The following is a 13668-nucleotide window of genomic DNA, read 5'->3' as shown; positions in this document are numbered from 1 at the left end:
TATTTTGAACTGATGTCTACATCACTGGTACTTAAATAATTGCTCCATAATGTTAAGGGGGCATTGACACCAATTTCTTATATTATTGCAGTGTACCCCAGAGACAATGATAGCAGCTCCTTTTAAGATACAGTGTGACAATGTTTAACCACTGATTTACACTCCAACATATTGCATTATATGTTCTCTAGCAAGGCCATATGTATCAATGACCAACCTGCCTTTACCAATGAGAGTGGAGAAATAAATGTTCCAGTACTCTCCCAAACTATTAGAATAAATATTCTAGTTCTCTCCTAAACTAGAGGAATACATGTTCCAGTACTATCCTAAACTAGAGGAATACATGTTCCAGTACTATCCTAAACTAGAGGAATACATGTTCCAGTACTATCCTAAACTAGAGGAATACATGTTCCAGTACTTTCCTGAGCTAGAGGAATACATGTTCCAGTACTATCCTGAGCTAGAGGAATACATGTTCCAGTACTATCCTGAGCTAGATGAATACATGTTCCAGTACTATCCTGAGCTAGATGAATACATGTTCCAGTACTATCCTGAGCTAGAGGAATACATGTCCCAGTACTATCCTAAACTAGAGGAATACATGTTCCAGTACTATCCTGAGCTAGAGGAATACATTTTCCAGTACTATCCTAAACTAGAGGAATACATGTTCCAGTACTTTCCTGAGCTAGAGGAATACATGTTCCAGTACTATCCTGAGCTAGAGGAATACATGTTCCAGTACTATCCTGAGCTAGAGGAATACATGTTCCAGTACTATCCTGAGCTAGATGAATACATGTTCCAGTACTATCCTGAGCTAGATGAATACATGTTCCAGTACTATCCTGAGCTAGAGGAATACATGTTCCAGTACTATCCTGGGCTAGAGGAATACATGTTCCAGTACTATACTGAGCTAGAGGAATACATGTTCCAGTACTATCCTGAGCTAGAGGAATACATGTTCCAGTACTATCCTGAGCTAGAGGAATACATGTTCCAGTACTATCCTGGGCTAGAGGAATACATGTTCCAGTACTCTCCTGAGCTAGAGGAATACATGTTCCAGTACTATCCTGAGCTAGAGGAATACATGTTCCAGTACTATCCTGAGCAGGGCCGGACTGGGAAAAAAATTAGGCCCGGGCATTTTTCAATCAGAGCGGCCCCCTAAGAAGGGGGCGGGGCCAGAGAGGGTGTGTTTTGTCATCACTGATGACAAGCACGCCCCCTCTCAAAGTGAGCATGTTAGTTCAATGCGCATAGCCCCACTGAAGAGCTCTGGCATTAGAAAAAGGCCCTGAATTTGTTCTGCGCAGCGCAAGCAAATTTAATAACATGCTTGCGCTGTGTTTGCTTTTAAATTGTCTCTGGTGTCTCCACAAGTGGGATACCAGAGGACAAAAGGGCCAGGAAAGTGTATGGTGCATGTGTTTGGAGCCTGCTTGAGGGATTGCGTGTGTGTAGAGTGTGGTGTGGTATTGTGTAAATAGGTCAATTTCATTTGTGTTTGTGGTGTAATATGTGTGGCTAGGGGCTGTAGAGAGTGTGTGTATAGGGAGCATAGTGTTATAGGGGATGTAGCGAGTGTGTGCATACGGGTTGAAGTGTGTGTGTATAGGTGACGTAGTGTGTGTAGGGGTTGTAGAGAGGGTGTGTTTAGAGAATGTTGTATGTGTTTGCTGACAAGGAATGTAGTGTGTGTGTAGGAGATCTACTGTGTAAAGGACCCAGAGTGTGTATAGGAGATTGTGTATGTGTGTGTGTGTGTGTGTGTGTGTGTAGAGGATTAAGAGTGCATATAGGGTAAGGGATCTAGCGTGTATCTGGAGCGTAATGTGTGTAGTGGTGCAGTGTGAGGGGTGCTTTAGTGTGTGTGTGTATATATATATTTGGACATATTGTATGCGTGAGGGGCGCATTGTGTGTGTATGTAAGAGGGGTGCTGTGTGTGAGGGTGTTTTTATGTGCCGTCACATTCTAGGTTTCTAATTTTCTTAGTCTGTTATTATTATTATTATTGCAATTTATATAGCGCCAACAGATTCCGTAGCGCTTATGTTAACTCACTGAGGGTTATTTTATTTATATATATATATATATATATATATATATATATATATATAAAATAACCCTCAGTGAGTTAACAGACAAAGAAAATTAGAAAGAGCTCATATATATATATATATATGTGTGTGTGTGTGTGTGTGTGGGAGTGTGCTGTATATGTGTGAGCGAGAGTGCTGTGTGTGTCTGAGGGTGCTGTGTGTGTGTCTGAGGGTGCTGTGTGTGTGTCTGAGGGTGCTGTGTGTGTGTCTGAGGGTGCTGTGTGTGTCTGGGGGTGCTCTGTGTGTCTGGGGGTGCTCTGTGTGTGTGTCTGGGGGTGCTGTGTGTGTGTCTGAGGGCGCTGTGTGTGTGTCTGAGGGTGCTGTGTGTGTGTCTGAGGGTGCTGTGTGTGTGTCTGAGGGTGCTGTGTGTGTCTGGGGGTGCTCTGTGTGTGTGTCTGGGGGTGCTGTGTGTGTGTCTGGGGGTGCTGTGTGTGTGTGTGTGTCTGAGGGCGCTGTGTGTGTGTCTGAGGGCGCTGTGTGTGTGTCTGAGGGCGCTGTGTGTGTGTCTGAGGGCGCTGTGTGTGTGTCTGAGGGCGCTGTGTGTGTGTCTGAGGGCGCTGTGTGTGTTTGAGTGTGCTGTGTATGTTTGGGTGCTGTGTGTGTGTGTCTGGGGGTGCTGTGTGTGTGTCTGAGGGCGCTGTGTGTGTGTCTGAGGGCGCTGTGTGTGTTTGAGTGTGCTGTGTGTGTTTGAGTGTGCTGTGTGTGTGTCTGAGGGTGCTGTGTGTGTCTGAGTGCGCTGTGTGTGTTTGAGTGCGCTGTGTGTGTTTGAGTGCGCTGTGTGTGTTTGAGTGCGCTGTGTATGTTTGAGTGCGCTGTGTATGTTTGGGTGCGCTGTGTATGTTTGGGTGCTGTGTGTGTCTGAGGGTGCTGTGTGTGTCTGAGGGTGATGTGCTGTGTGTGTTTGGGTGCTGTGTGTGTCTCGGGGTGCTGTGTGTCTGGGGTGCTGGTGCTGTGTGTGTGTCTGGGGGTGCTGTGTGTGTTTGTGTGTGTGAATGTATATTTTATTTACATTTAAAAATATATATTTTTTATTAATAAAAAAAAAAAAAAAAAAAAAAAAAAAGTTATATCCCCCCTCCTCCCTTCTTACCTTTTAGCCTGGAAGGAGGGGGGGTCTGTTCTGCCTGTGGGGAGAGGGGGATCCGTTCTGCTCAGACCTCGCGAGAGGACCCGGCGGAGCTGCTGGCTAGAGATCCGCCGGTCCTCTCCTACCTCACACCCTCTCACACCCTAGAGCTCCGCCTGCCTTCCTACCTCACACCCTCTCATGCCGGCGGCCGCCTGTCAGTGTCTCTGGGCCGGTGAGGGAGATCTTTGATCTCCCCACCGGCCCATGGAGACACACAGCAGGGCCGGCGCTCGGGTAGCGCTAGCCCTGCAGGGGCTGGCAGGGGAGATCCTGTGATCTCCCCTGCCGGCCTCGGCCCCACGGCCATCGCGGCCCACCGGGCATTTGCCCGGTATGCCCGATGGCCAGTCCGGGCCTGATCCTGAGCTAGAAGAATACATGTTCCAGTACTATACTGAGCTAGAGGAATACATGTTCCAGTACTAACCTGAGCTGGAGGAATACATGTTCCAGTACTATCCTGAGCTAGAGGAATACATGTTCCAGTACTATCCTGAAGCTGTTACTTGCCTTTCCAGCAGCTCCTTCAGCTCTCCTGTGTAAATCTTGCGAGACCCGCGGCCGTCAGAGCGTTGCCACGGATTACCATGGCAACGCTCCGCGCATTACGCAGGCCATGAGATTTACACAGGAGAGCTGGAGGAGCTACTGGGAGGTAAGTAACAGCTTGCTGACGGCCCCCCCACTGCTCAGCCAATGCCACTGGACCACAAGGGATTAACATATCCCCCCACTCTGGCCAGGCAACAAGCAGGGAGGGGGGACAAAAAATTAAAATAAAACATATTTTACACAAATCACATCCCTTCAGGAAAACACACACTCTGCATTATATATACACACTACACACTCTGTATATAATGCAGAGTGTGTAGTGTGTGTATATAGTGTAGTGTGTGCATATAATGTAATGTAGTGTGTGTGTGTATAATGCACACACTACACACTCTGCATTATATACACACACACTACATTACATTATATATTACATACACACACACTACATTACATTATATTATATATTATATACACACACTACACACCACACTGTATTCATTTTATACACACACTATACAAACACACTGCATTCACTTTACGCACACTACACACACTGCATCCACTATATGCACACTACACACACTGCATTCACTATATGCACACTACACACACTGCATTCACTATATGCACACTACACACACTGCATTTACTATACACACACATTACACACCCTGCGTTCGCTATACACCCTGCACTCACTTTACGCACACTACACACACTGCATCCACTATACGCACACTACACACACTGCATTCACTATATGCACACTACACACACTGCATTCACTATACGCACATTACACACACTGCATTCACTATACGCACACTACATACACTGCATTCACTATACGCACACTACACACACTGCATTTACTATATGCACACTACACACACTGCATTTACTATACACACATTACACACTGCATTTACAATACACACATTACACGCACTGCGTTCGCTATACACACTGCACTCACTTTACGCACACTACACACACACACACTGCATTCACTTTACACACCACACACTACATCTACTATACACACACTACACAAACACACAAACTCTGCATTCATTATATACACACTACACAAACAGTCACTGCATTAACTATACACACTACACAAACATCCTGCATTCATTATATACACACACTACACAAATACACACAGCTCCACTGTCTAAACACACTGCATCCACTGCATGTGGCTTGTATATTTTGGGCATTTACCTTTAAAAATAGTTTATTTTTTCAAAATGGTAAATGCACAGAATATCGGCAAGTTATCGGCTATCGGTCTGAAAGTTAACAGATTATCGGTATCGACTCTAAAGAATCAATATCGGTCGATCCCTAATAAACAGGATTCAAGGGTCTAGTACTCTCCTTAGTAGAGGGAACGAAGGTTCAGCTATTATCGTATGCTACAGGATACATGTTCACTTATTATTTTATACTAGGGAAATATCGACCATTGTGATTTTGACAGAGGTGCTACCAGTGAGAAGTTCCCCAGGGAAACATTTGGGAAACATTCTACAACACCTATCACTATATCCTACATTATACGAGATGGCTTCCAGCACTGTTCTAAGCCAGTTATTCTAAGTGATGCAGACACTATTAAATAGTAACTGCTTTTCCTACCAACTTTCTGTGTATTTCGTTGAAGGATTCCCCTTGGTTCTCAGAACAGGAGACTATCCCTGGTCTTACAAACATGGTTATCCACTAAAGGGAGAACTCCAGGTGAATTTCAAATTTAAAAGGAGCTGAATCTGAATGAACGCAGAGAGAGGCCTAAAGGCAACTTTCATGGAATTGACCACTGGCAGTGGTGGTAAGACATGGAAACGGTGTAACTAAAAAATGTTAAAATATCTCGCACAGAGAGTGGATGATAAGATTGAGTGGAAGGATTTATAAAAGGGGTCCAAAATAAGCAGTTCCATCAGTGGTTACATGGGGGGGGGAGGAGGAGGGGGATGAATAAGTAAAGTCTCTTATCAGTCCCAGACTTTATGTTTTAAATTTTAAGACTGATAATAAATCCAAAACTAATTTCTTGCTGAGAAATCATGGGTATGTCCTCTAACTATCTACAGATCGCAATCTTTTTTGACTTAATATTTAAAAAAAAGAAAGAAAGAAGACTATTAAAACAAATCCACACAATATATATATATATATATATATATATATATATATATATATATATATATATATATACTGATATGTGGACTGGTACTGTAAATCAAAAGTTTGTTAAAAATAATTTTATAATAACATGAGATCGAACAAAAAAAAAAAAAATTACATTCCCCCATTTTTTCTAAAGAGTTTATTCCGTAAAGGGTGGACGGCTATGGGTCGAAACAAAATTGCAAAATTTAGACTAGAATAGTTGACATGGAAAAAATCTGCAAATAGGCTATAGAGTTCCACTATGCTAGACTCAATTTTGCAATTCAGTCTACAACCAAAATTTAATGACTGTTTAATGAGTAGAAAATCCTTAAATGAATTTTCCCTAAATAGTAATTTGCAGAAAGATGACAAAAGACTTCAAAATCTTAAACCCCAGCAGCCAAATTGTAAGGTCACTAAGTTGTAGGTTTTGATTTTTTTTTCTCTTCTTCCAACTACTTTAACCTAAATGCTGCCAGGATGAACTTACCAAAACTCTCTGTTTAGTGAATAAACCCCTAGTATTTGGGGGCATGTATCTTTAATTCATACATTAGGCATAATAAAATGATACTTCGAAAATAATGCACATGTATTTTTTCTTGTTTTTGTAAATTTTCTTTATATGTTCTTTAAAAATTCTGTGTGATATACACACACACACACACAATACATTAATGCATGCACACACCTACATATTACACACGTGTGTATATATATATATATATATATATTTACACATGAACACATATATTCTTTATAAACATTTACACAAACGCACATATACATAATATACACACACACTCACGTACATACTTTTTATACATGTGGATAGATGGTTATGTGAGTCATCTAAAATATTCTTTAAAAAAATTTCAAAAAGATAATTTACTCAGAAAGTAAAAAAATAAATAAATAATTTTACCATATTATCGACATATAAATATATTCTATCCATATACACAAAATCTGAAAACACAAACACACACACACACACTTATATGTAAAAAAAAAAAATTACAAATAAATATTAAGTAGCATATTAAACATTACAGTAGATTATAATGGTATGCATATACAGTTTATAAACCTACATGAATAATTGTACATACACTTCTCTCAATTCCACAAAACTTTTATATGGCTTGAATTATTGTACTAAGCGATCCGAATAATTTACATATGAAAAAATCATGTAACCTCTTTAAATTCTTTAAATTCTGGAACGATGCGGCTAACATTATAGTATTTCAATAGTACAATAATGTGGCGTACCAGTGTGTGAGTACACCGTGACGGTTTATTTATTCAGCTCTTTGTTTGTTACATTTAATTGAAATTAATTTACGTACTCTAAATACTGCCTGGGGCTAGCAAATACTGGCGATCGTGCAATATAAACGATACTCTTGGACTGGAAATGAACACAAAAGAGAACAATATTAAAATGCAGCCGTCCAATTTATAAGGATCTGACAGCAGTAATATATACAGTGGGGCTGATACGCATCTATATCAGCCAAATAAATTGCTGCATGATTTTTATTATCTCATATATGTTGATATATATGATGATTCACACAGTTGTTGACATAGCCTCCCAAGAACACTGTGCTAGATCGTGGCGTGCTGTAAAGAATGCAATATCCTATTTTACTAATAAATACGTGTATTTGAAACCTAAATACTGACAACATAGAAAGAAAGAAAAAAAAATACAAAAGAGTACAGTTCTAAAAATATTAAGGTACAGATTAAACTGATAATTAGACAGAAATCAAGATTAGACAGTTAGACAGTATGATAGATAGACAGACACAGACAGATAGACAGACAGACAGAAATATGTACAAGTGAAAATGGATAGAGCAACACAGACAGCGAGAGAAAGTGAAAAAGAGAGAAACAGATATTGAAAATACAGGACAAACAGTTACATTTGGGAATCAATAGCTATACAAGTTGAATTAAAGCAAACAATATATGACTATCCTATAATTATACCTTTAGATTTTGGGAAATAATCTGAACTGTCTAAGTGGCTAACCAGACTGTATCCCAAAGGATGCCAAATACGTTTTAGCCAGCCTCCAGACATGTAGCTTGGGATCCCAAACTCTGTCTGATAGCTGGGTAGAAGAACACAATTAAGGATCATCAGACAGGAACCGTAAAAATGTATATCTGAAATGCTAACCAAAAACCCTGATAAACCCTCAACCACATAATCACATAGCTTAATCAAATTCATGAACATTAACAGTCTTGGGGTTTTTTCTTTGTTCTTTAATTTCTTATATTTCCCAACTTTTTCTGTGCTTCATGCACAGTCTTCCTTCGCATCCCAATTACAGCGTACTATTGATTACCAATGCCTGTCCTCTAAATTGCAAAACGTGTAGACAGTGGTCCTGTGCCACAGGTGGCCATACTACATTTTAATGTATACCTCTTACGCAACGGTTTATTCAAACTGCAGCTCCCCATCTCATGATGAACTACAATCCCTATCATGATTGTGTGTCCTCAACTGTTTCAGAGTTGCATTCTACGTTCAAATAATCAAGGAAGGGTCCGTGCAAAACCACACACCAGTGATCACCGGGTTCATACCATAAAAAAAGGCTTACTATAACGCACACCTAAAGACCAGTACATTCATTAAGTGCGCAATGCTGCCCACCTATTCACCAACACATTCATTACATTTACAATAAAGTATATCTCGATGCACACTTATCCACCAACTCATTCATTCATTCATTCATTAACCTATGAAGCATATCTATTCACCACATTATTATTATATTTATTAAGCTTGCTATTAAGCAAGCCTATTCACCTACACAGTTATTAAGTGCGCTTTGAAGCATACCTATTTACTCATACGCTTATTAAGCTCACTAGGGAGAATACCTACTCACCCACACATTCGTTGGCTTCTCTTGCCGTAGCTCTCTGCCAAGGTCGGTCATAATGGAAAGGCTTACATCTGTCACACTCGGGTCCTGCTGTATTGTGTTTGCAGTCACACACTAAGTTATCATCTCGATCCTTGACACACCTGGAAGCATGGCCATTGCACTTGCAACGACCACCCACCTGTAGATCTGAAGCGGCATAAAAGTAAGAGTCTCTGGCAAGTTCAGAATCGTCTTCATTCTCATCTCCATAGGTATGGAGGCGGCTGAAGACCACTTTGATGTCAGTTGCCGTCACCCAGTCCTGGAGCACAGGAGAATTATCAAAGTCATGAGCTGATGGCCGACCATCCAAAGTGCTGAAGGCAATTAATCCCCCTGTAAGAGGGTGCATGTCTGTATGAGAGTCTGTACAGATAGCCTCTTGCTCATTCTGCTTGGTGATGACTGCCTTACTGGGTTTGTTGTACATCTTTCTACATTGTGTCGAGTAGAACTGAAATGGTACCCAAGACTTGCCATAGTCCATTGACTTATAGATTGCCATGGACTCTGGTCTTGGAGAACAGAACTGGAGACTCACGTAGGTCACCTCAAATTTCTTCCCAAGAGACAGAGTAAGTGTGGCATTTTGGGGGTACTGGATGTAATTCTCAGACTGCCAACAGGTCAAATTATGAGGGTTGTTGAGGTCCGTAAGGAAGGATGGAGGGTGAGCTTTTTTTGGGTCGGACATATTGCAGATGTGACAGTTCCGAAATCTATCTTCCCCTTTCTCTGTCACTACACAGTATCGTGATGGACTTTTCCCACAAGTGCTGGACACTTTCACCTCTTTTCCAAAAGCTGAGTTGACAAAATCAGGGATACACCTCCTTGGGTTTCCATTCTCATCATAGCAGGGATCAGGTTGAGAAGTTTGGATAGAAAACATGTTCATCCCATAGCCTCCTCTTCCTTCTTGGGCAGTACAGGACAGTGACACCAGAACGAACAACCAAAGCTGCGGTCTTATCATCATCCTGGGTCGAGTTTAACCCTGCCTCGATCAGAGATCCCTCTGCTGGCTGATCCTGGCAAACGAATTGAAGCACACAAAAAAAAAAGACTTTAGTTACCTAGGAGTTACTTAAACAGATGGTAAAATAGACTAGCAACAGTATTAAATAAACATGACATCATCAGTACAGCAGAAAATGTTCCAAAAAAGAATTTGGAAAAACGTTAAGTTACAAATTCAAGGGCATCTTACAAAGCTGATACAAAAAAAGACTTTATCGGCAAACACAGGAATGAAATAAATAAACTAAGAAAAATTCAAGAAGGGAAAAAAATTACAACATTAAAGAAAAATAAATACACATACGTCTGATCCTAAAGTTTAAATACAAAAGGTTGTTTTGTTTTTTATAAATTGCGAATTTCTTCAGGATTGAAAATTCTCACCTAGAGCAATCATTCTGCAGTTAAAAGTAATTATAGAAAAATGCACTACCTTTAGAATTGAAATGCAAAAATAAAAATAAATTTTAAAAAAGTGTAATTGGGCAAATAAAAAGGTTTTGTTGGTTGCTCAATGGAAAATAAGTGACTGGATTGTCAGTGATGATACAGGCAGGAAGGCTGATGTTAAGTAGTCTAGCAATCTGCAGTGCATGTCTTCACATCCTTCTCTGTAGATGAGGAGCTGGTGTCTGCCTTACTATTGAAAGTGATCGACGCTTTCAAACTCTGCCTGACTTGAGGTCATCTCAAAGAGTGACACTGTATAAGGGGGAATTACAACGACACCCACTGGTAGAAGATTAGTGGGCAGGAGAGGCTGCAGGCAGCTGATTCACATGCAGAATAGGAGGGGAGAAGAGGTGGAATGGGAGGCAGGGGTGAGAAGCGAAAAGGCAGGGAGTGGAGCAGGGAGAGGGGGCTTTGCACTATCCAAACCAGGGAAAGTAAAAGTGTGAGATAGTTCGTGCAATATCTAGAGATATTGTGGGTATGAGAGAGAGGTGCTGGGGAGAGGGAGCCGTGGTCTATCCAAAGCAGACAAAGTGAGTGAAAGAGAGAGGTGCTGGGGACAGGGAGCCTGGGTATATCCAAAGCAGAGAGAGTGAGTGAAAGAGAGGGGTGCTGGGGAGAGGGAGCCTGGGTCTATCCAAAGCAGAGTGAGTTGCTGGGGAAAGACAGGGAGAGGGGAGTCTAGAACTAAACTGAGCAGGGAAAGTGTTTGTGAATGCGGGAGTCTAGATTTACAGAGTAAGGAAAGTAAGTGTAAAGGATTTTAGAGAGAGCAGGGGTTTGGAGCCTTGCACTATGAAGCGTATGGACAGTGTGTGATCAGGAAGCCTTGCACTATGCAGCGTATGGACAGTGTGTGAGCAGGGAGCCTTGCACTATACAGAGTATGAACAGTGTGTGAGCAGGGAGCCTTGCACTATACAGAGTATGGACAGTGTGTGAGCAGGGAGCCTTGCACTATACAGAGTATGGACAGTGTGTGATCAGGGAGCCTTGCACTATACAGAGTATGGACAGTGTGTGAGCAGGGAGCCTTGCACTATACAGAGTATGGACAGTGTGTGAGCAGGGAGCCTTGCACTATACAGAGTATGGACAGTGTGTGAGCAGGGAGCCTTGCACTATACAGAGTATGAACAGTGTGTGAGCAGGGAGCCTTGCACTATACAGAGTATGGACAGTGTGTGAGCAGGGAGCCTTGCACTATACAGAGTATGGACAGTGTGTGAGCAGGGAGCCCTGCACTATACAGAGTATGGACAGTGTGTGATCAGGGAGCCCTGCACTATACAGAGTATGAACAGTGTGTGAGCAGGGAGCCTTGCACTATACAGAGTATGAACAGTGTGTGAGCAGGGAGCCTTGCACTATACAGAGTATGGACAGTGTGTGAGCAGGGAGCCTTGCACTATACAGAGTATGGACAGTGTGTGAGCAGGGAGCCTTGCACTATACAGAGTATGAACAGTGTGTGAGCAGGGAGCCTTGCACTATACAGAGTATGGACAGTGTGTGAGCAGGGAGCCTTGCACTATACATAGTATGGACAGTGTGTGAGCAGGGAGCCTTGCACTATACAGAGTATGGACAGTGTGTGAGCAGGGAGCCTTGCACTATACAGAGTATGGACAGTGTGTGAGCATGGAGCCTTGCACTATACAGAGTATGGACAGTGTGTGAGCAGGGAGTCTTGCACTATACAGAGTATGGACAGTGTGTGAGCAGGGAGCCTTGTACTATACAGAGTATGGACAATGTGTGAGCAGGGAGCCCTGCACTATACAGAGTATGGACAGTGTGTGAGCAGGGAGCCCTGCACTATACAGAGTATGGACAGTGTGTGAGCAGGGAGCCTTGCACTATACAGAGTATGAACAGTGTGTGAGCATGGAGCCCTGCACTATACAGAGTATGGACAGTGTGTGAGCAGGGAGCCCTGCACTATACAGAGTATGGACAGTGTGTGAGCAGGGAGCCTTGTACTATACAGAGTATGGACAGTGTGTGAGCAGGGAGTCTTGCACTATACAGAGTATGGACAGTGTGTGAGCAGGGAGCCCTGCACTATACAGAGTATGGACAGTGTGTGAGCAGGGAGCCTTGCACTATACAGAGTATGGACAGTGTGTGAGCAGGGAGCCTTGCACTATACAGAGTATGAACAGTGTGTGAGCAGGGAGTCTTGCACTATACAGAGTATGAACAGGGTGTGAGCAGGGAGCCTTGCACTATACAGAGTATGGACAGTGTGTGAGCAGGGAGCCTTGCACTATACAGAGTATGAACAGTGTGTGAGCAGGGAGCCCTGCACTATACAGAGTATGGACAGTGTGTGAGCATGGAGCCTTGCACTATACAGAGTATGGACAGTGTGTGAGCAGGGAGCCTTGTACTATACAGAGTATGGACAGTGTGTGAGCGGGGGTACTGGAGGGATAGCCTTGCACTATACACAGCAGGGAATTTAGAGAGAGGGCGTACTGGAGTGAGCCAAGAGAGCCAGCCTTGCACTATAAAGAGCAGGGAATTGAGAGATAGGGAGTACTGGAGTGAACCAGGAGAGACAGCCTTGCACTATACAGAAGGAAGTGTTGCTTGGGAGAAGCAATGTGTGTGCATGTCCAGAAGGATTTTGAGGATAAGGAATGGAGTGTGATTATGTTTGTTATGGGAGGAGGAAATGATAAGTGGCAGATTTGAAATATTTTTTAAAAAAAAATTATTAATCTTAAAAATATTTAGACTGAGAATGGATAATACAGCGGTGGGTTCCATCACACAGTGAATTGCTGCAGTGATTCCTTTCCTGAAAGAGGATGCACTGATTGATGTAGTGACCGCCTGATCATCAAAAAGAGAGAGAGAGGGTGCAGCGTAGTGAATTTGTGACTGTCCTATTTTAATGGAGGGACTGCCTGATGTGATCTTGGATTGTCCTATCTTCAGACAGAGAGGATGCAGTGTCCAGTCCTGAGATCAGTGATGCAGTGCCTGTCCCACTCTGTGCAAGGATACAGTAATGCACTCCCTTTACTAAGCCGACAGAGGGGCATTTTAAGGGTTGTGAAGCTTGTCCTATCTTGAGAGAGGCTAATGTAAAGTGACCCCCTATTCTGGAACAGGTGAGCAGTGATGTGATGCAGTGCTTGTCCTAACACCTGATATACTGCAGTGACAAGATCTACTCCCTGTCCTATCCTGCAATGAAATCATGCAGTAACTATGCTCGTGTAGGAGG

At 42.4% G+C, this 13668-nt stretch overlaps 1 protein-coding gene across 5 annotated transcripts in view; it reads right to left on the bottom strand.

The window, feature by feature from the left end:
- Window positions 1–13668, bottom strand: part of NTN1 (netrin 1) — a 91798-nt gene that overhangs the window by 52351 nt on the left and 25779 nt on the right. For 3 of the 5 annotated variants that reach the window (XM_063456028.1, XM_063456030.1, XM_063456029.1), the window contains exon 2: window positions 8919–9988. In XM_063456028.1, the coding sequence (XP_063312098.1) occupies window positions 8919–9936 (1018 nt within the window). In that variant the 5' untranslated portion in view covers window positions 9937–9988. Of the gene's footprint in view, window positions 1–8918; window positions 9989–10361; window positions 10382–10410; window positions 11078–13668 lie in introns of those variants that run through there. The other 2 variants (XM_063456027.1, XM_063456031.1) reach the window with 2 other exon arrangements.

Source organism: Pelobates fuscus, chromosome 5 (assembly GCF_036172605.1).
Source record: "Pelobates fuscus isolate aPelFus1 chromosome 5, aPelFus1.pri, whole genome shotgun sequence".
Lineage (NCBI taxonomy): Eukaryota > Metazoa > Chordata > Amphibia > Anura > Pelobatidae > Pelobates > Pelobates fuscus.
The sequence above is the reverse complement of the archived record's forward strand: the minus strand, read 5'-3'. Positions and strand labels throughout refer to the sequence as shown.